The sequence below is a fragment of the Alosa alosa genome, chromosome 1 (assembly GCF_017589495.1).
Source record: "Alosa alosa isolate M-15738 ecotype Scorff River chromosome 1, AALO_Geno_1.1, whole genome shotgun sequence".
Classification (NCBI taxonomy): domain Eukaryota; kingdom Metazoa; phylum Chordata; class Actinopteri; order Clupeiformes; family Clupeidae; genus Alosa; species Alosa alosa.
This window is the reverse complement of record NC_063189.1, coordinates 50,336,192-50,360,369: the sequence shown is the minus strand read 5'-3', so window position 1 is coordinate 50,360,369 and position 24,178 is coordinate 50,336,192. Positions and strand designations below refer to the sequence as shown.

The 24,178-nt window shown below is 40.7% G+C and overlaps 1 protein-coding gene and 1 pseudogene across 2 annotated transcripts in view; one reads left to right on the top strand and one right to left on the bottom strand.

The window, feature by feature from the left end:
• The first annotated feature begins 9,530 nt into the window (after nt 1-9,530).
• LOC125306714 lies at nt 9,531-10,322 on the top strand (annotated as a pseudogene).
• Nucleotides 10,323-21,658: 11,336 nt separating this feature from the next.
• atr (ATR serine/threonine kinase) overlaps nt 21,659-24,178 on the bottom strand; it is a 128,360-nt gene continuing 125,840 nt past the window's right edge. For both annotated transcript variants that reach the window (XM_048246206.1, XM_048246214.1), the window contains exons 45-47: nt 22,303-22,454; nt 22,080-22,185; nt 21,659-21,945 (exon numbers count right to left, since the gene is read on the bottom strand). In XM_048246206.1, the coding sequence (XP_048102163.1) occupies nt 21,772-21,945; nt 22,080-22,185; nt 22,303-22,454 (432 nt within the window). In that variant the 3' untranslated portion in view covers nt 21,659-21,771. The remainder of the gene's footprint in view (nt 21,946-22,079; nt 22,186-22,302; nt 22,455-24,178) is intronic.

Sequence of the window (24,178 nt, the reverse complement as noted above, 5' to 3'; positions counted from 1 at the left end):
CTCAACCAAGCTCACAAGGTTACTCCTATCAAAATGACTAATAATTTGATGCATACCAATTAGTAAAATTTTGAATTTTATTTTTTTAAATGTCAGTAACCTAGCCTGGCGAGCCAGACCCACATTAAAATGTAGGGTCTGGGCACTCACCGTTCGCAGTGCTCAGTCCGAGGGGCAGGATAATCAGTTGTCTTTCAAATTCCCTCTGCTGCATAATAGGGGCCTAATAGGATATTTGTTTTCAAGTAGCAGGGAATTCAAGCCAAACCGTTGCAACTCTGGCATCAATCATTATGTTAAGCCCACCAAACGACTCTATACACGATTTCAAAGACCTGATTAAGTTTCGATTTCTGGAGCTCACAAGCCAACGGAGAGTTGCTAGACTAGCCCTGGCTGCCGCTAGGGGCGCGTCTAGATTTCTAGACCATCAACCCAAATAGGCCTGAAATCTGAGAAATGCCCTAAATTATATTTGTATATACTAACTACTATTAATACTATATTGCCCTCTGTGGGCTTAAGTTAAATACGTTTGACAGTACAGACAGCTGCCCATATGCAATATGCGGAGACATCAGTAGTCTGATGTAGTCGCCTATCGTAGATTACCTTTGGACATATTGCAGTTGCATAGATAGCATTGCTAGGTTGGTAATGTCAGCCAACGTTTTACAGTAGCCTGGGGCCTAGGCTAATATTTATTGATGGTGCGCCCTTCTCGCACGCTATGCACGGCAAGTGGCAAATAGTAGGAACAAACTCAGCGGAGAAAGATATCAGTAGATCATTCTGATTTGAATAGTGTTTTGTTCACTTGGATTTTGGAAATGTTACAGAGAAATATGTTAGCCTTTTCTGCCTCCCTACCCAGTCAGCACACATCCGTCTCCAAGACGTCTGGAAAAGATCTGAACAGCTTAATTACATCGCGTTACATTTAGAACGTCTTATTTTGATCTTACAAACAGCGGCGGCATATGCACTGTCAGTGTGTGTAATAGTTCTACATCTTCTGGAGATCTTAATGTCTTAAATATGATCGCGTTCCATTTAGAATGTCTTATTTTGATCTTACAAATGTCGGCGCTATTTCACCGTCAAGATGCATTTTAGTTCTACATCTGCTGGAAATCTGTATGTCTAAAATACGCTTTATTCCAGTATAGCCTACGTCATCTGCTAGGTTTAGAAATATGTGCTAGCTGATCATCATCTTACCTTCAAAAGGCTGTCATTTGACATCACAGCAGCACTTTGCACATAGCTAACGACATCCTAGCAAGTCTGAATGGATATAAGCAAGCACACATCCTGGCTATACCAGTTTAACATGGCAAATTCAATTGTGCAGGCTATAGCAAAGTATTCAGTGATTTTAATTCTTACAAAACAGCCAATCTCACCATACAATCAATCTAAATTTTGAGAGTTTTAGTGGTTCCTACCATTTTGTATAGTTGTATGCAAGTAGCCTAAAGGTCATGGTTTTTCATAGCTTTTGACAATATTTACAGAGCAAACCAATAACTCAAAACACATTTGATTATTTTACAGTTTTTACAAAAACAACATTAATGTGTAGTAATCACAAACATTTGTTAAACACTGCTTGACACCTCATGGTGCACTGAGACATGCTGTAATTCCAAAACTAGCAATGTGTTTCACTTATGAAAACAAAATAATAGACAAATAAACAGACCATTTAAACAAGCTCAACATTAATCTGGGGAGTTTCAGGACAAATTCTTACGAATTTGTAAAATGACGATTTTGATCAGCATGGCCATGTGAACATTCTCATAGCAGTAGTAAATGGGGGAGGGGGTGGGGAAGAGATGTACATACATGATCAATGTATCTAACAAACACATAATTAGTAAATCAATCTACAGTACAGTTGCTCGTCAAGCAATAATTGGTGGCTCGCATGATAGCTTTGGCAAGATTTCGGCAAATTTGGTTTTACTTATTTTGAGTATAGCCTAAACTGTTCGCCAAAGGCCATCACCTCTGGCCCCAGCTTGATAAAAACATCAAGCTGGCTCTGATTTAGCCTAGTCTACTGTATGACTTCAACAAGGTGATCTTAAGTTTCGTTCTGCTTACAGTATCTCACTGCCACTGCAATGCCTTTGAATGCAATCCGCTGCCCTGTTTACAAATGCTACAGCAGACTTAAACTGCCACCTTGTGGCGATAAGTTGTAATACATTTCACACAGGTGCATGACTCACGGAAAGCACGAATGAAGTGGCCACTTCTAAATGGGACCCACTGTATGTGGTAACAGTCAATGCATTTTTTCAAATGTGATTCATAAACATACAATACTGCACTACAAAAACACAAACATCTAAATTATACTTCCCCCTTCACCCAAATACAGTAATGAAGGTGAAAGGAAGTTATTAAGCCTTAATGGTGCCTCCTAAGGAGGGTATTGTCAAACATGCTACTACTAATACTAAAATACAGCATGAAGAAAGTCAAGGACATACATGCCAGCTTCCGCTTATCCCAGTATTAAAGTAAATCTGGTCTTAAATAAAAATGTATTGGCTGTGTTATTTCTTTTTTGTGGGATGTCCAATTTATATGCAGAAATGCACATTTGCAAAGGTGACTTAGTATGTTGTCGTAAAAGTGTCTCCTTTTGATTTTGCACTGCCAATGTGGCTCTTATGAAAAAGAAAAAAAAGTGAGGATCACTGCTCTAGCCAGTGTTTTCTAAGCCTGAATGATTACCACACACAGCTCTTTTTAGGGCTGGTTAAGGCCTCTAAGACACTTTTCAGGTTTGTCAAGGCAACACAAACTCACATATATTGTTTCTGAGGATTGCCACTCATGTAGAGAACACAAATAGAGGACTGGCACCACACCATCTAGGTACCTACATGAAAGGGTGGATAGAGCACTACCACATTTTAGATGCATTGTCTGATGGGCATAACAGAAAATTAGTATTCCAAGTATGCATCTTGGGGGCCCTTCTACAGAGCACTTTTGAAAATATTTTCTCATGATTTATCCTTTCAAAAGCCTTATGGTGGGCTTACACCATACGATTTTCAAGCAATTGCAGTCGGCCTCTACATTTCCAAAGACTAAATGAAATCATGGGAGTTTTACATAACATCTTAACACCAGGACCAGTGTCCCCATGTCATTTTCAGAAGTCTATGGAGTGACCAGAGGTAAACCTCTAAAGGTGATTGTGTGCTCCTTTATGTGTGATGCTTCAGCTCTGCACCAATCAATGTTTTTGCTGTGAAGAGATGAGTGCGTCTTGGGAGAGCTGACAACCAGAGGCTGCCTGTAATTCACTTCCGGTTTAATGCCTTTAAAACGGAGGGAGAGCGACACAGCGCTCAGTTGCTGGCTGCGCCTCGGATTTACTGTCTATGGGATTTGCCAGCTGGTGGATGCTGTTGGTGGTCGATGGATTTTCACGTGGCATAGCAAGGTTAGCAGAATTGTTTCCTAAGCGTAATGTAAAAAATTGAGTTGCAGTATTGGGTACAATATTATGTAGACATGTCCACTTTTTAATGACTTAAATTTATTTTAGTATAGATGAGTTTAAGCACAACATTTACGTTATTCATGACATGTATCTATGTCGTGTTATTGGATAACGTTAACGACAGGTGAAGTTGTTACCATTATCAATGGAGATCAAAGGCGCTAGCGTTCTAAAGGCTAACGTCACTGAATAAGCAAGCATTTTTCGGTGATGTTCATAGGACTAAAATGGTGTGGTAATAGGACACACGAAAATCAACATGGGAATAGCTCAGCTTATAGCAATTTCGTGTATAAAGTGTCAATTATGTATGATTTATGTTTCATTCAATATACGATATGTTTCATTCTTGGCCCTGAGGGGGGTGGGGTGGGGGAGAGATTTTGACAAAATTTATTTATCTAGGGTAGCTGCAACATTGGCACTTTGTACACTCATTGCCCATACACTGAGCTACTTTCACACAGATTTCCAATGCCTATAGCTAGCCCACATACCATTTCACTCTTATGAAAATATATATTAAAATATTCAAGCCCATCATATGTGGAGAGCTCAAATAGTAGAACAAGAACCAATATTTGAACATGTAAACGAAAAAACTTCACATTGTGCTAGGTAGGCCTAGTTGCGAAATGTAGGCTATGCTAATTTAAGATTATGTTATTTAGGAAATGTGGTGATTTTATTAAGGCATCAGGCTTGTATGTATTGGTTTATCAGAAATGATTATTGGTTTATCAGAAATGATTCCATTTTATCATAAGAATGTTGTTTGTGCAACTGTTATGCGACATTTGCTGGAAGTCACTGGACTGTCAGAGACTAAGAGTGAAAGTCAGAAGGAATAGTAGTGAAAGTAAAACCAGACAGAGTTGGAGAGTAGGAGAAATGGAGGGGTTTACAAGAAGAGGAGACAGAACCAAAAGTGAAAGCACACATAGAACCAAAACAAACACATACTCTGCCTGGTAACAGATTACACATGGGACCTGGTCACATGTATTCTGCCTAGCAACAAACATTTTTTAATGTTTAAATGAGAAGGGTTTTCCACCAATATCTCAAGTCCAAAAACGGTCTGATTGGCTAAAAGGGGCCTGGTGACGTTCCTGGGGATAGGAACGCCTCCCAGGCCCCTGAGAGCATAAAAGAAAGAACTCCGGCACATTCAGATCAGATCTCATCGGGGTGGCAGCTGCAACTCATCGCTTATTGCCTGACGGTCCAGTCCTGGCGCTGTTTGGATTGTATTTTCATTGCAATACGGCGAATAAAGGATCAGCAGTCTTCAACATCTCTTGTCTTGGTGTTCTCCTGCGGGTCTTTGACATCAGAGTGCTAATTGGGTTGGAGGTTCGGAAAGTGGATACTTTTTCCACCACAGAAACACGCCAAACCAATTTACAAAACAATAAGAAAGTATCAAGAAACAAGTGAGAATATCAATTAATCAAGCATTGCAGTTGGTCTAACACACAAAATAATCAGTTTACAGTAAATCGCTAAGTTAAACATACAGTAAACTTGTGCACATGCAGGCAATATAGAAGTAACTTACACGGCACGTGGGCGATTGTAGCCTAAGTGGCAGCTGTCTTTCAAATAATTATTAAATACATAAATGAGGCCTGTACATTTACACTCATCACACAATTGGATCCAAAGGCAAGTAACACTAGCTTACACTTACACTAAAATAAGAGTAGCCTATTTTAACTTAACTTACCCAAGCTCTCGTCCGCCAGACACTGTTGCTGTGTTGCTCCCATAGATTGTAAAAGGTTGCTCCAGTTGTGGAAATGACGAAATTGTTTGTTCTCACACCGATTCTGTTTCTCTCTCTTGTCCAGGCGCAACTGTGAGAAATCCGATGCTCCAATCAACGGATGCGGAGGCAGAGAACCACCTGCAGGATTTTTTGAGATCCCTCTAATATTTAATACATATTTTATATGTTAAATAGCTCCCATTTGTCGTATTTCTTTATAGTAGCCTTAAAGATAATTGACCGATCCCAAGCCCCACCTCCCATTGTCAGTCCCATAGTTACTGTTGCTAAGTCGGACAAGTTTGCAGGAAAGTGTGTGAGAACGCGTGTTCAACATGGGGACGCAGCACCCCCATTTAGCCTGGTGTAACAGTGTATGCTGGATTTCTGGGCGTCAAGTAATATTGATATATTCAAAAAACAGAGGCCAGAAAGGCCTTCAGTATGCGGAAGGACACATTCACAATGTCCGCTGTTATCAACAAGGTGGAACACCACAAATCGAGGACAAACCAATCCGGTGTTACGGATCTTAATGCGATGCACGTTAACTGGGGATAAACAATTAGCACGTTATCACGAGCAGGTAGTTTACCTTATTTACTGCAGATGTGACTCTGATTCAATAAACAGGTCTGTGCAAACATATGGTGTTGACGTGCCATAACAAAATCTAACCATATTTCAAGGAGACGGGACCAAGTGCTGCAGATCCAAGTTCCCACGCAACTTGGGAGAGTGGCTAGCCTATAAGCAGCTCATGTTGGGGAGGTGGAGAGATAGCTTCGCTTTGGTAGGCCGATAGCCTACTTATTATTTTGAATGGCTGCTTTAGAAGGAAGAGTTCAAATAAACATGATACAAGTGTATTGAAAAGAAACCACTAGATCTATCGAGTTTAAACCTACCGCATACGACATATCTGCATGGCAGGCAGAGCTATCAAGAGCAATTGCAGACATGATTTGTCTTGCATAAGACTTAATTAGTGCCCGATTAGGCTAAATGTGGGCAATGTAGTAGGCCTTTGGCGATTTCGAGACTGCATAGCCTAAACAGCAAAGCCTAGTTTTGAATCGGCACATGATTTGATCTTTAGAAGACTATCTCTCGTTCAGCCATCAATAATGCATCGCAGTAGGATATTGCGTTTGTTGAAAAAATTATCGTTAGCTTATTTCTTTGAACAGTCTTCTATTCCAAGTTAAACATGGCAAGGTAGCCTGTGCCTAAAAGCTGAAAGTATTCTTGTTGTGTGTAAGGCGATATGTGAATGAGTAGGCTATGAGTATGAGTGTGTGAGTTCAGTTCCTACAAGGTAGGTATAATTTTTTGCGTAAGCTTATGTTGTCGTTTTAACAGTGGAAACCAGGTTTAGTTATGTTTTTGTGTGTAGTTATGAACACAAATAAAGGGAACATTTTCGTACACAATTTATTTACTGAAAAGTAGCAGCCTATCCAAAGTTATGCAAAGTTAGGCCTGTGTGTGGTAGCGTTTCACCGCGGTCAGGATATCGGGATGTCACTTCTACAAGTACCCAGGCATATATTTTAACCTTTTTGAGCTCTTTAGTTATTTAGTTACTTAGTCTATTCGCAAAAGAAACATTATAGCATTCGCATTACCGGCGTATTGTCATACAGAATGGACACTAGAAAATTCAAAATTGACCGAGGTCCTCCGAAGTCCTCATTGTGACATAGTAAAAGGGGGCGGGGCTTGGGATCGGTCAATTAGGCTAGGCTAAATAAGGCGGCTGAATGTCGTCAAAGATTATGCAAGACGAAATTAGTATAACATCTGATATACAGCGGGTAAAGGAATAAAAATGATCTGCAAGACGTAAAAACGGCATATTTAATACCGTTATAAGATCTTTGTAAGACGTTAGGGAGATGAATGTCCTATTATGACGTATTCATGAGCATCTGGAATACGGCTGCTAAACGCTGTTTGAAGATCTTAACGTCTCACGTCTGCCAGATGAGCAAACGCTCTCTAGAATACATCTTACAGCTGTCTAGCAGACCTTTTCGAACACATCTCCAAGACGTCTTGCAGACATTCTTTTGCTGACTGGGTAGTTGCATCATAGATCCTCCTGTAGAAGTTATCAGACAAGAACGATCACTGGCTAACCCACTTTAAACTACTTTAGCAAAGTTCTTGGCTGCAGGTTGTGAGCAACAGGCAAACGCAAGATAAAATTGCAGTCCAATGAGATGCCGCTTTATTCTCTGCGATCATGGCAATGTTAGACGATGTCGTTGGTGGAATATAAGTTCGCCGACCTTGACTTGAGCGCCTTCAGCTGCGACGTGTGCCGATGTATGAACAAGACAGTTAGGCTATAAATATCGGGGTAAATTACAGCTGACAATACCCAGATAGCAATTTCCTTTGGGCCGGATCCGCATAAAAGCCTTTAGATCCGCCTGTAGCGGACATACGGTATCTGACTGTGGGCCGGATCTGCTCCTAAATTGACTGTCCCTACTTCATTTTCAACTGACTGCTAAAGAAAAAAAAAGGTATTTTGGAATGGCACAAATTTAGAAACCATGGGGGTGCACTATATGTTCCCATGGTCACTTTATTTCTACAGTAAGGCTGGAAAAGAAGACATAGTTGGCTCAGTATTGATCATATGCTGGTTTCATTATTTTTTATTATTACCTAGCAGTGGTAAAAGTAGTCAATTGTTGTTTGTGTCAGATCTAACAGTGCTATGAGACAACCCCATATTCTTGCCACGCATGCAGAAGTCCAAGCAGTAACGTTAATCAAGGATCTTTGGTTTGCTCACTATCAATCTTTTGACATGATTAGACAGCCTGCGGTTGGATTAGGACGCAGCCAACTTATCAAGGTAGGCTATCTGCTTTTTATCTCTGTTGGTTTATTCAGAGACAACAACAAGCAGCCGAGCGATTGATAACTTTACTGTAAGGTTATGCTATTATTTTCCAACAATATACTAGCTTATTAGCTGAGCAAAACAGCAATCACAATAACTATTTTGGAAAAACAGTGATAACGCTAACAGGATTACTGATGATAAAAAAAACGAGTGTAATTGTGACTTAGCCTATTTTCAAAAAGGAATAAATGTTTATTTTGTGTTGTTTCAGATTGATCATGGAGATGCTGTCGCCTGGCTAGCGCCACCACTTCTCAATGAGACGTGGTCTGGGAACCAAACGTTAATTTTCTCGTATTTGAAAAAACACGAGACCGAAACTTCAAATCGTCTGTGCATCTGAGTGTAGCGTGCACACGACGGGGATGGAGAGAGAGAGAGGTAGTGCGTGTGTGGCTGTTCAAGACAGAGAGCATCCTGATTGGCCTGTTTCATGTTCAGTTCAGTATAGGATCAGGAGCGTCATGGCAGAGGCAGAGTGCCCCGCAAAAAGGAACCATATCACATCAGACTACACGAAAGTGTAGGCCTACCCTTGTCTCATAAGAGTTCAAAATAACGATAGTCTTGCATGCTGCAGTGTTTGTAACAGTGACTGTAGCATTGCCCATGGCGGGTTAAATGATTGCAAAAGACATGCTGAGGTGAGTTTAACAAGTGTCATTTCATGTGCATATTATTCCAGACTAGCCTACTAGATGGCTATTTGCCAAGGCTACATAAAGACCAAACTACCAAAATCTACATATTTTATTCTCACAATTTCTAACTATAGGCCTTCCTTATTTTGGTGTGCTGAGTAGAGACAATTAATTAACAAACATAGGCTATTCATCACTATTTCACTATAAGAAGGCTAAATATTTTTTTATATTTATTTTTATTTATTTATTTATTTATTTGTGTGTGTGTGTGTGGGGGGTGCCTCCCTGAAGTGGCTTTTTGCAGGTTGGGATGTCTGTGTACGTCACCAACGTAATGAAACGATAAGAGCTGTTATGCTAGTTAACGGTTGCATCTTGCTGCCTGCTATGTCACTTAACAGTATGTACAGTCTATGGACGAATACAACTTACCTGATGTGTTTAATCTCTGACTCATGGCAAGGAAAGCCCAATTAAGACCTGTTGCTGGTATGCTTGTAGTGTGGCTGTGAATGAGCTAACGTCACTAGCGCGACTGATGGGTTTGTAGTCGTTGGAATTACGATCTTTTACAATGTTGTAATTCAATAGTTACGAAACAAACTGCAAATGTCTTTACATGAAAAACTGTCTTTAAAATTGACAAACATTATATGGGTAATTCAACTCAACAACTGTCTGCATGATATGAAAACCTGGATGACCAACAACCTTCTGAAACTCAACACCAACAAGACAGAGCTCATGGTGGTGGCTCCAGCACAACTGCTCAGGAAGGTTGGAGACCTCACCCTGGTCATCGACGGCTGTCCCACCTCCCATCTCCCAAAGTCACGGAACCTGGGCGCCATTATGGACTCCACACTCTCATTCAGTTTTCACATCCAGAGCATCACCAAATCTGCCTTCTTTCACCTCCGTAACATTTCAAGACTCCGGCCCGTCCTCCATCGACTCCGTCCACTGAAACTCTCATTCATGCATTTGTCACCTCCCGTCTGGACTACTGCAATGGTGTCCTGTCTGGGCTGCCCAACAAAGCCCTAGACAGATTGCAGTATGTCCAGAACTCAGCTGCCAGGGTGTTAACCCACACCAAGCCCTGGCAGCACATCACCCCATCCTTAAGAAACTCCACTGGCTGCCAATCAAACAACGATCAGCTACAAAAATCCTCCTCCTCACCTACAAATCACTTCACTCACTGGCACCCAAGTACATCACTGACCTCCTCCACCCATTACACCCAGTCCACGGTCCCTGCGCTCCACCAGCAAGGACTTACTCTCCACTCCCCGCACCAGACTCAATACCTTTGGTGGCAGGGCTTTCTGTGCAATTGCCCCTACCCTTTGGAACACACTGCCCCCTCCTATCCGTTCCGCCACTTCTCTGACACAGTTCCAAAAGCACCTCAAAACACACCTCTTCTCTCTTGCCTACCCTCCCTAAACCCCTACCCTGCCCCCCTACTCCCACTCTTGTAAAGCGACCTTGGGTATCTTGAAAGGCGCTATATAAATTGAAGTTATTATTATTATGACAAGTCAACCGGGACCAGAAAATAATTTATTTTTCGCCATAGACTGCCGTTCAAATTATTTTGAAAGATAGGTCCCATGGAGGCAAACGGAAGGGGCGGGACTTCACCACACTATTGGCACCAGATCCTATCTCTGGCAATTCATTTTTGGATGACTGTAGATAGTTGTATTTTAGCCTACGTCTTCGTAGACAGTAGGATACACCATTAGGCCATCTTGAGAATTAAAGACTTCATAGCTGCTAACGATCATCCTCCACAACCACGAGGATAGGTAGGCTAAACGGTCGTTCGTCGCCTTTTTGCTTCTTATTGTAAAACCAACTGTTAGGGCATACACAAGTGGTCGGCATCCCGGTCAATATTTGATATTAAAATTTCAATTTTGAGGGAGAGGGAGTCCAGCACAGTTGAGCATAGGGGAGAATGGGTTTTAACTGCATTTTCTTTTACACTGATAAGGCAAAAAATGTCCTCTATGACATACCAGTGGTTCATAAGCATGAGCCTGACTGGCAGGGACAAAGTAAAGACGAATAGGCTACAAAATGTAGGTAAATCATGGCCATCAGTGAGAAATTGATTAGGGGTGTGAGTAGGATCGGATCACTATTAGTATGCATCATGGCTTCAAAATGGCAGTTCACATAGGCTTATACAACAAGTTAAGTAGAATCAGTAAGCAAATTAATAGTCTGTCTATAGCTAACATTAGTTGATAAGCAGATGGATATATAAAGAGCAAATGTGTGGTAGCCCATTGCACTGATGGTTTTATAGTCAGGTCTCTAAAACAGGAAGCATATTTGCCCATGGTTGGCTGAACACATACTAATGAGTTGCTTACTGAGTCTACTTAGTGTAGGCTATATAATGGCCTTTATTTGATGGCAAGTGACACAACTGGCATTTTCAAGCATTGCTACTTACCCATATCCTCTTCATCACATTTTAAGATCAATAATGGTTGCCAGTAGGGCTGTCAAAATAACTGATTAATTTCGATTAATTTATTTGAGAAAAAATAACTGATTAAAAAAAAATAGTGCAGATTAATCGATTCCGTATGACCTTTGACCCCGAGCCGTTCTAGTCAGTAACCATTAGACTGTAAAATGAAGGACAGAAGAAAATGTGCTGCCTACAGTAGGCCTAGATCATTGATTGGAACATTTACTTTTAAAAAACGGCCTGATGGTGTTGATAAAAATAAAATATAGATTAAAATAAAGTCCTCTGCAATGTCTGCGGCAAGGAATTTGCATATCACCGGAGTTCGTCAACTCTAAAGTCGCACATCAATGCAAAGAAATAGTGTCGATACTAAGGGGAGTGTTAATTTATTTTCATTGTGTCACCTAGGTTATATCTGTGGCCTGAAATGTATGTGGAAAAAAAATTTCCTCAGCATATTAGGTCATATCATAGATTATTATGGCCATTATTTGAACAGTGAAAATAATAATAAAAGATGTTTTGAACTTTAATGTCACTAATGCTGATTATTCAATGATTTATTTGAATTTAAATATTTAAAATACTTTCACAGCAAAAAATATAAATGCGATTAATTTAGATTAATCACAGAGTATGTAATCGATTAATCGATTGACGGCCCTAGTTTTAAGTAATTAAACGTTACATCTTCTGGCCAGTGACGTCACTCAGCCCCCCCCCCATCAATGTCTAAAACTCCTCAAAATGGTCTCAATCGTTTGTGCTATGTTTGTGCTGATTTGTGCCGTTAAAAATAACATTTGTGCAGCTATGTTTTTTAAGTTAACACGCTTTGTTACATGTGTGACGTCATTCAGCCCCTCATCATGTCCAAATCTCCTCAAAATAGCCGCGATCATTTGTGCTATGTGCGTGCTGATTTGTGCCATTTAAATAAACATTTGTAGGCTACTATGTAAATTGTCCAGCGGCCATGTCCAGCAGTTGTAGCTTATGCTAGACATCACCCAGACCCTCCATCAATGTCTAACCCAGGGGCGCAGGAGATATTTTGAAAGTGAGGGGGACCAAAGTGTGAACACAAACCTATAGTGAGATCAGATTTCCAGATATCGGATCACCACCTCTGGCCCACTTTTGACCATAAACTTGCCAGAATATTAAGATAATACCATTGATTGTTTTCAAAATATTTTTTGATAAAAATGGTCAAAACTGTGAGATGAGCACAACGCCAGATCTGTCCTCAGACCAGCTTCTTGCTATGTGCAATTCTACTTTTATTTATTTCTTTTAGATTTATTTCACACTATTTGGGCCAATGGTAGAATACTCTAAAAGCAACATGGGATGTTGATATTTTATGAAGCCATAAATGAATCATCATGCCTATGATCCAAACATAGACTACATGATCAAATAGCCTAGTTAGGCCTATACTTAAATTGTCTAAACCAAATCAACTCTCCACTATGTGTTTGCAGTTAACATTTATGCAACGTTAGAACATGTTGGCTTAACAAGTTACCAGTCCAGAACACACAGAAAATTGCAACAGAAAGTTGACTTTATAATCAACTACTATTTGTCAACAGCATTTAAACAAAGCAAAATAAAATTAAAAAATAAATAAATACTGTTACTGTAGTAACTGTAGGCTACCACATTATCCCAAGCTTCAAAGAGCTCCCCATCTGTGACAGGCAGACGTGACACCGCTAAATTCTCAGCATGTTTATACCCCACACTGAACGCGTAAAAACGCTATAGGCCCATCACTCTGGGGTGTGGTAGCCTGCTCTCTGGGATGTATGACGTATCCAATTTGTGTCTTGAAATTATGTTTGAAATAAATGTCTTGGAACAAAAAACGTTGGGTATAGACTTGTATTTTATAGTTAGATCAGTAGGCTAGTTGAGTTTGTTATCAATAAACATAACAGCTAATGTCATGTTGAGCAGGAGACTAGGCTACCATAAATCCTCAAATTATGCCCGGGATTGATTCTATTTATAGCCGGACAAATAATGGCAGGTTCCCATATACAAGACAGGGAAACAATTGCCTATACCAACAATTGCCATCAGTCCACCAGCACTAGAAGACATTGTTTCGATTTAAGTCAATGAAATAACACCTCTTCTTAATATTTTGTTATATTGTTGGTTGGATTAATAGCCTACGGTTGGCAAAGAAAAGTCGTTTTCCATGGGTCTCCAACACACATTCTCAAGCTCACTCTCTTGCCGCCCCTTTCGAGGTAATTGCCAGGCTGAAGCCTAGGCTACATTTAAACACAATTGCTGCGCGACTCAAGGCATTCCAATTTAATACGAATTTAATAAAAAAGTACTAAATCATGCATAATTAAACAATAACTTAATTTAGGCTACTTGGCTATACGCAAAAAGGTTTCTATCGCAATAAACAGCGCCATTTGTTTCACTTCAATGTCACAATCCCGACACTTTTTCAACTGCATGAAACATAACAGTAAACCATCAAATATCTCCTAGATTTCAGTGCCCATCAGTCTCAACATTTAGCAATATAATCAAACAGTCCAAAAGTAAATTAAATCCCAAACCAAACCGAAAATTGTATGCTTTTGATAGCCTACCGGTATGCCACTCCAAACGAAACGCATGTCTAAATGCATGTTAGAAATGAAAAAAGCCTGCCTCGAATAGCCTACCAGCTTGCCTCAAATAAAGATGCTGTGCTTTGCAAAAGACCCCAGCCATAATTTGAGGATTTACGTTAAGCAAGTAGCCTGGATTATTTTATGATGGTTGTTAGTAGACAAACTGGCTTCAGATATCAGAGTGAATATGAGATTGTGCAGTCTTACACTGTAGATGATGGGTGTGGTTAGTGATGTGATGCTGTTAATGGGGAGTTTTACATAGTTAGCGCAAACCCTATAGGTTATTATTTATTTAGCGTACCTATAAGGCTTTCTTTCCTTATCAAAAGTGAGGGGGACGACGGACATATCCCCCACGTCCCCCGTGCCTCCTGCGCCCTTGGTCTAACCTACGCCTATACCTAATCATTTGTGCTGATTGCGCCGACATTTGTCCTACTATGTTTATTACACGTGATACAGCCCCATCAATGTGTTTTCTGTAACTATATTTTACCAAGTTTTATCTGCTATGCACATGACATCAGTCTCACACACACTGGCCAAATAGTCCCAAACTGTAGCCTACCAAATGTTTTTCCTGATCTGAGCAGAAAACATAAGCTGTTTCTTAGGTTTATAGCTAAGTAGCCTCTATTAATTTAGTCAACTTTATAAAGTGCTAAAAAGGCTACAAATTTACCTTTAGTTTCAGTTTACTGTCGTATGACTAATGTTTAAACATTATTTTGACAAACATACCGATTTAGCCTACCTTCTTGCCCATCTGAAATAACTCCTAGCTTTGCCTCCTTCCTTTCTGTTTTTGCTGTTAGCAAAGTTTCATATCCACGGTGGCCTTGGAGACAACAAGTGGCCTAAGTGCTGCTTGTGTGCACAATCCACTGTAATCCTGATGCATAAAATTATTGAAGAAATACATTTGTTTATTTTAGAGAATATGGGCTACAGTGCAGTGATGAGTTATGGTAGGCCAACTTGGAGATATACACACACACAGAGGAAATTATCTCGTACTCCATAGCTGCCTAGGCCTACGGACACTGTTGTGCACACCTGCAGACGCTACTGGCCGGAGAATGGAGTAGCCTAGCTGGTGTTTCTCTACAGCATGCCGACTAATGGCCAGCAGGTTTATTCTGGTAGTGGTTGCAGTAATTCGACGTTAAGCGCAACTGGTGTATAGAATCCTTGGTAGCACAAACAGCCACGTACGGAGCCCCGGATATGTCATGGGGAAAAAAAATAATAAGTTGTGGCCACGAAATAGCAATTCGTTCCCACAAAATAATAAGTTGTGGCCACAAAATAGCAATTCGTTCCCACAAAGTACTAATTTGTGGCCACGAAATATTAATTCGTTCCCACGAAATAGTAATTTGTTCCCACGAAATAGGTAATTTGTGGCCACGAAATATTAATTCGTTCCCACGAAATAGGTAATTTGTGGCCACGAAATATTAATTCGTTCCCGCGAAATAGTAATTTGTGACCACGAAATAGGTAGGCCTATAGGCTGTGCACTGGACAGCTGGTTGAGCAAATCAAGCGCAACTCCTCAAACAGGAACAGTCGCTGTCACACAATGGACAGGGATATGGTAGAGTGCTATTTTAGGCTGGGAATGAAATACAAAGACATTTTGAAAAGCCTAGCATTGGAGGGATTCATTATTAGCGAGAGGCATCTCCACAGACTATTAAGAGCCAAGTCGCTGCACCGGGCGAGGTACGACTTGAACGCAGTTCTCTGCTTGTGTTTTTTTATAAGGCGGCCGTGAACATTTCCATTAAAACATGCATCAGATAGCTGGAGGTGAATCTTCATCCCCCCCCTCCTCACTCTCACTTTTTCCCCATCCTCATCTCATCTCACGCCTTCTACCCACACACCCATCACTGTTCCATTTCTTAGTTATTATTTGCATACGCCGCGTGCTGATGAAATCATATCGGGCACTTCTATCTTTTGTAAAACGTCGCGTCGCAGAGGTGCGCTGACCCGAGGACCTGTGCCGAGATAGATGGACGGTCAGGAGCAACGCCGAGGCTGATGGAGAACCGGGACAAATGAAACACTTGAATGAAATGAATGAATTGAATGAAACGTAATTTACAAAGACATTGTAAAACACTGAAAGTTAATATTTTGTCACTAGCAACCTACATCTGTCCTCTGTCAAATACAGTTGCATTTACAGCTCTGTACAAAACCGTTCAAGAGTTATTTAAGGAGAAGTCAACATAAGTTATGTTTCATTCGGCCCCTCCTGGCTGGGACAAATGAAACAGCATGGGGGACGAATGAAACGTACAGCTTAAATTATGTAAACTTCCCATAACTTCAATATTTGACAACATACCATGAATGGTACTTCAAGTATGTGTTATTTTAGATAGATTGCTGCTGGGCTATATGTCTTGGTTCATGTCTGTTAACAACTCATTGCCGTCATGGTGATGCTGCCAGATTCTCAAGGGTTATGGAAATAGCATGCACTATGCCATTAATATAGCTAGAATTTCAAATTATATAATGTTTCTATAGTACAAAAATCTTATTTCACTTGTTTTTATGTGGTTAAAGCCACCACACATCCAAATAAGTGCCCTTCATGACCCACAGGCCGTCAGTCTCCATAGGTTAACATGGCAAAACTCGACCCCCTACCTGATAGCCCCAAATATATTTGCATCTTTCTAAAACTGCTTTTCCATGTCTCACCTGCATAAAATATAGTATAAACACAGATATGTGTGCATTGACTTAGAATAAATGGGGTTTACTGCCTGGTCGGGACAAATAGGTGTTTCAATCGTCCCCCCATAGAAATTTAGCATTATAGGCTGACAAACATGCAATGTGAACGTCTGGGATTGGGGAGAGCACTAAATGCTCTACTGAATAAGCATGAAGTCAAACCTTTAAATGAAAAACACTCTTTAATAATAATAAAAAAAATAAACCGCTAATGAAGTAAACTTGTGACCATCAGAAATCGTTTATCGCCTGTAACTCCGTGATAACAGGACGTAACAGGAAGGCAACAGAGGTTAATATGCTCTATGTTTTGTCCAAATGATGTCTGTCTATCATCGTTGCACTCGGAGAAAACCAGAATGTTTCATTCGTCCCCCGTTTCAATCGTCCCGGTTGTACCCTACTGCAAACCAGAGAATTGAGAGTTGGTGGGGAGTGATGAGAAAAGACACGACAGGCTTCTACTGGCGCTCGATTTGCTCACCCAGCTGTCCAGTGCATGTTAGATTATACATATTTTGTGGCCACAAATTACTATTTCGTGGGAACGAATTAATATTTCGTGGCCACAAATTACCTATTTCGTGGGAACGAATTACTATTTCGTGGGAACGAATTAATATTTCGTGGCCACAAATTAGTACTTTGTGGGAACGAATTGCTATTTTGTGGCCACAACTTATTATTTTGTTGGAACGAATTGCTATTTCGTGGCCACAACTTATTATTTTTTTTCCCCAAAGACATATCCGGGGCTCCGTAGCCACGTAAATAGCAGCACATCTTTTCTTTTCTTGGTTTAGATCAGCACGATTACTAGCCTAGAAATCTAGACGCGCCCCTAGCGGCAGCTGCCAGGGCTAGTCTAGCAACTCTCCGTTGGCTTGTGAGCTCCAGAAATCGAAACTTATTCAGGCCAATGAAATCGTGTATAGAGTCGTTAGGTGGGCTTAACATAATGATTGATGGCAGAGTTGCAACGGTTTGGCCAGGGGGTCAGGATTTGAAGGGTTAGCTTCAGCCACTTAGCATGGCATTTGGCTGCCGACATTTTTGAAAACATGGCGTTACATGGTTGCAACTTCCGGCACCAGTTTTTACATGCTGATTGGTAGATGACAGCTCATGCACGAGTTTAGTGTTGGGCATGAGCGTCCTCGCACGTCCATGTTGGTTTGTATTTCTGGAAGACGACAAATAAAACAACTAACTACTTGGATTAAGCTACTGATACTTGACTTAATGCCTACATGGTTTAGGTTGTATTACCGGACTTTGTGGTAAATAAAAGAAAAATGTTAATGTCGCCATATTAGGCTATTATTTGTCAGATATGCGGGGGTGCCAAGTAATTACCTTAAAGTAACTGACTATGACCATACACTTTGGCAGATGCATAGCAATGACCTATATCCAATTATTAGCCTACTCATTGCGTTGTGTATGAAGACTATTTTAAAACGCACAGCCTGTAGTTCTGTAGAACGCAACGTCTGGATCATATAACCTATGTCTCCCCAAGTGATTTAAAACTAAACAAATGTCAATGACTTATTTCGTTTGCTTTCTTGCAACATTGACATGATTAGGCTATGCTTTTGATTTAAATGTTCAGGCTGCCAGTCGAGGCAAAAGCTAAATGTCCAACAACAGTTGCAGACTCTATGCCTGCTCGAACCACAATACCCGAGGGATGTGCGCTTCTTTCGGAAGTTTAACTTGCGTTGGCTTCATTTCGTCTGCCTGCAAATGTAGCCTAGGCTTAACAAGCTGCAAATTCACACTGGGTGCAGCAAAAATCCCAGCTATCCACAAGTTTGGTCCCCACACATACATGGTTTAGTAGATGTTTTTTTTTTTTAAACGATAGAAAAAACAAAATACTGCTTTCCTCACGGCGCTATGACATAGATCACTGGTTAAGACAGTGTTTCCTCTAGATTTTTTAACAGTGGCGGCAGGCCCCCCCCCCCCCATGCCACTGCTTAAACATACCAGTAGTTCACGCTTGACAATGGAGATAAAACGCTTTAGCTTACTTGGTTTATGAAAGAAATTATTTTTTTGGGCCAACATGTAGAAACACAACCCACAACACTGCATTTATTTGGTGCAAATCTCCTTTACTTCCTTTGGTTAGGCCATAGTCCGCGATTCACATCACTAGGCTATCACCGCAAGTGCATACAAAAAGTTTTGCTTTAATCCAATTTACCTTTGTTACTACCAGTTGTTGCTTTTTTCCTACGTTGAATTGCGATTGAGTGCGCATGCCAGTCGAGGCAAAAGCTAAATGTCCAACAACAGTTGCAGACTCTATGCCTGCTCGAACCACAATACCCGAGGGATGTGCGCTTCTTTTCGAGTTTAACTTATGCTATTTTCATTTCGTCTGCCTGCAAATGTAGCCTAGGCTTAACAAGCTGCAAATTCACACTGGGTGCAGCAAAAATCCCAGCTATCCACAAGTTTCTCACATCGCATGTCTACTTAATTAATTCATTAAGTCATTTTCGTAGCCTATTGCGTAATACAACCTGTCCAAATATAGCATTTAGGGATCATTATTTGTGTAGCCTAACGTGACTCAATATTGATTTGTATGTTTATTATCACAATATGAACATCACATTAAATAACCCAGGACTTCAGAGACAGGGCAAACTTCTACCACCATTTCCAAAATGTTATCCCAAACAATTAAATACATTTGCGCTTATAACGAGGTGAAGCGCGTTCCCGAATAACTTCTTTTCCTATGAGGGAATGTCCAATCTTAATCAACGACATACTGTTGTACCTTACGTTGTCCCTGTCTGTAACGTGGAATCTAATAGGCTAATTCTAGCTGGTGCCGGAAACGAACACCCATGAAACGCCATTTTTGTAAAGATGGCTGCGGTCAATTTCAAACTTTTTTGGCTGAAGTAGCTAGCCTAGCATGGGCCATTGAAATGAATGGGGGCGGGACTTAGTCACTCTCTCCAGTTATATATATATAATACCTCCATGGGTTTGGCTTGAATTCCCTGCTACTTGAAAACAAATAAGATGGATGTTGCTGTTGGCGAACAGTGTGACACGAGTTAAGCTTTTATTAAGTTGGCAAACGTTTGAACTAGCCAACTATCTCCGCTGGTGGGAAAGGCATGGGACTCATAGCGCTGCCGCTGTCCTATTGCGTGCAGAGGGAATTTGAAAGACAACTGATTATCCCGCTCCTCGGACTGAGCACTGCGAACGGTGAGTGCCCAGACCCTACATTTTAATGTGGGTCTGGCTCGTCAGGCTACACGATTATAGCTTTGTAACTTAAAAAATATAACACAAATATTTCTTTTTTTTTTTAACAGCACAAGCACAAACGATTAGGACTAGCCTACGATTGGACATTGATGGGGTGCTGGGTGATCATAAGCTACAATTGCTGGGCAACTTCTACATAGTACACAAACATTCTTTAAATGCCACAAATCAGCACGCACGTAGCTAAAGTGATGGCAACTATTTTGAGGAGATTTGGACACTGCGGGGCTGGATGACGTCACACCTGTAACAAAGCGTCAGTGACGTCACTGGCCAGAAAATGTAAAAGTTGACTTAAAACCCTTAACAGCACAAACGATAATTTTTACGGCACAAACGTAGCACAAACAATAGCAGTGTTTTATCCATTTTTGAATAACATGGGGGGCCAGCTTCACGCAGGTCACAAAACTTTCTCAAATTAAACCATGACAAGACAGAAGCCATACTCATTGCCACACCATCGATGGATATGTACTGAAAAAGCTGGGACAATTAGTTATCCACCCCTGGTTACTTCACCACCACTACCTCGGAAGTCAAAAACCTTGGTGTCATAATTGACTCTACCCTTTCCTTTGACTCTCACATCAAATACATCACTAAAACAGTCTTCTTCCACCTCAAAAACATTTCTAAACTCTGCCCATCCCTTAACCCCACCACTGCTGAGACTCTCATTCATGCTTTCATAACCTCCAGACTTGACTACTCTAATGCCCTGCTCTTTGGTGTCTCAGCAAAGAGATTAGACAGGCTACAATACATACAAAATTCCGCTGCAAGTTCTCACCCGTACCAGGCCCTGGCAACATTTCACTCCCATCCTCTATCAACTACACTGGCTCCCTGTGCAATACCGTATTCAATTCAAAATCATCCTTCTTGTCTTCAAAGCACAACATAATCTTGCACCCTCTTATCTTTCAAGCTTCCTGACCCCTTACCAACCAACCCGCACCTTATGCTCCACTGATGCCCACCTCCTATCCACCCCCACTGCACATCTCCGTTCCATGGGTGACAGGGCCTTTAGCGTGGCTGGCCCCAAACTCTGGAACTCCCTCCCACTTGCACTACGTCAAAGCACTTCCCTGTCCACCTTTAAATCCATGTTAAAAACTCACCTTTTCACTCTTGCTTTTCCTTCCTACTCATAACCTTGCCTCCTCCATCCCACTTGCTCCTCTATTACTGTTTTATTTTATTCTACTTTTGTTGGCAATGTCTGTCTCCTGCTGAATGTATAAATGAATGTGTGTTTTACTAAGTGTGCTGTCTATTTGTTCTGTCCCTGTATATGTTGCTTTTATGTCTATGTTATCTTGTATACTGTACTGTCTCTATCTGATGTTTTTATGCTACACTTATGTCCATATCCTTATGTTATTGTACAGTGTCCTTGGGTGACTTGAAAGGCGCTTTAAATAAAATGTATTATTATTAACATAATGAGCTGGCCAATCTTTCAAAAAGCCACTCATCAAATAGCTTTAGAGTTGTAAGCGTTCACGAACAACAAGGCTTCTTTATTGACCTCTGGCAATAGATGACAGAAAGCATTCACAAATTCCTACAGTAAATCATCCTCAATTTTATTCAAAGTTATTTGTTGTGTAAAACTATAACACAGAGATGTGATGGAATGTCTTCAATATCCACTGAATCCACTTTAAGGCTTAGATGGTCAGAGGTAAGGTCCCCAGCCAAGATACATCTGACACAGGCGATTCTCATCTGTGGCTTCTTGGATGAGGTAGTGGACATGCCCCTCAATGGATAAGGGTAAACCCATTACTTTGTTCCTATTCTTGATCACCCCCTGAAGCCTCTGCTCAATGTCCAGCACATGTGTCTTGGCCTGTGGAGGATACCAAACACAGTCATGTAAATTATACAATGGAGTTAATAAAAGTAACCAATAAGAAACCAACTTATGAACAATTGTTAGTTAGCTAGATGAGGCCTGATGAAGCCTGACCCAGAAAACAATACCTTTTCATTGAGTATCTCTCCAGACTCATTGACCTGCGTCTTTGAGAGACCTTTTGCAGGCTTACTCCACTCGACCAAGGGATCATGAAGGAATGTCTTTAGGACGCTGTGACAAGCCAGAGGAAAATGTATCATTTTAATCAGTTGGTCACACCTTTTTGATTGGGTCACACCTTTAAGCTTCCAGTTTTTCAATGCTGCTGTGCTATGTCAATGGACTTACCTCATTAATGGTTCACGTTGATCCCTCATCAGACGAAGGGTGACTTCACAAGCTTGTCTGAAAAGCCCTTCAACACCCATGGGCCCCATGGCATGCACCATGTTCTGAGTGAGCCGGAATGGGACTACCTCTGGAACATCAAAGGTTTCTCCCTAAGAAATTCACATGTGCATGAGTCCCCACACATACATGGTTTAGTAGATGTTTTTTTTTTTAAACGAAAGAAAAAACAAAATACTGCTTTCCTCACGGCGCTATGACATAGATCACTGGTTAAGACAGTGTTTCCTCTAGATTTTTTAACAGTGGCGGCAGGCCCCCCCCCCCCATGCCACTGCTTAAACATACCAGTAGTTCACGTTGACAATGGAGATAAAACGCTTAGCTTACTTGGTTTATGAAAGAAATTATTTTTTTGGGCCAACATGTAGAAACACAACCCACAACACTGCATTTATTTGGTGCAAATCTCCTTTACTTCCTTTGGTTAGGCCATAGTCCGCGATTCACATCACTAGGCTATCACCGCAAGTGCATACAAAAAGTTTTGCTTTAATCCAATTTACCTTTGTTACTACCAGTTGTTGCTTTTTTCCTACGTTGAATTGCGATTGAGTGCACATCTAATGTAACAGCGGTGTCTCTGCAGAGACATCCTTTCCATGTTTCATTTTTGCTGTTCAGCTAATAGGCTATGATATGGGGAATACTTGCAATACGATCAGCTCCAGAAATGAATGGGTTTTCCTTAGCCTGTGCTACACCTTTTCACCGCTCTTGAACGTCTATAAAAACAATATATTTATGGAATGAAACTAGACAGGTACCTCGGTTTAGCATTGCTGTTTATTGTTAAACTGCAATTTTCTGCAGCCAGTGGAGGGCATTTAGCCTACTTTGCGTCTGGACAATATCATGCGTGAGTCTCCCCTAATTCTGAAGCAGTGGCACCGCTAAAATGAAGAGGAAACACTGAGAAGAAAGTTAATGTTTTAAATAGGCTACATCAATACAATATATAATATGTGAAGTGAAACTGGATGGGCCATAATAACCTCTGACTAGTTTTAGGCTACTTATTGTTAAATTGCAATGTTAGTGTCAGCCAGCAGGGGAGGATACGTCGGCAGGATTATTTAAAAAGCAACTGCATTGTGCTTCTGCCCTGAATCTGATACCGTGGTGGTATTAATTTAAACCATGGCGGGCTGCCATGCTAAAATAAACATAGAGGAAACACTGTAAGATGCTAAATTTCTTACACGGGTAATTTGGAGCTATATTCAAACGCCCATTCACACATTCAAACTCACTTTTTTGTCTCCATTTCAAAGAGGACGGAAATTAGTATAAGAGTAATTGGTGACTTTCATAGTTTAATATAGGGGTGTGCATGGATGAATAACCTGCTAACCGTTTGAGATACAGTGTTCATACCTGCCAACACACCTGTTTGTCCCGGGTTTCTCCCGTATTTCAAGGTCATCTCTATGAAATACACAATCCCTTACTTTCGATTTAAACCTTTTTGTCATAAAATCTGGCAACCTAAAACCCAAATAAGAAAGCAGGTGCACAATGCGCAGCCAAAGAGTCTCGCAAGCAAGCTGGGTAGTTGAATAGCCTACTTCACAACTAGCTGTTGTCAAATTGTTAGGGAAGAAATTTTGTGATTAACACATCACATAAACTGTTATTGAGTGTTGTTGATACACAATAAGAAACTTGTGTCCTCTGACAGCAGCTTTAGAGTTTTGGAGGTGGTGGATACATAACTGGCATGCGTATCTGTTATGGTAATGTAAAAGCAACGACCGAAATTCAGTGTTAGAAAAAAGGGTGTATAAAACATGACCCCCCCCCCCCAAAAAAACAA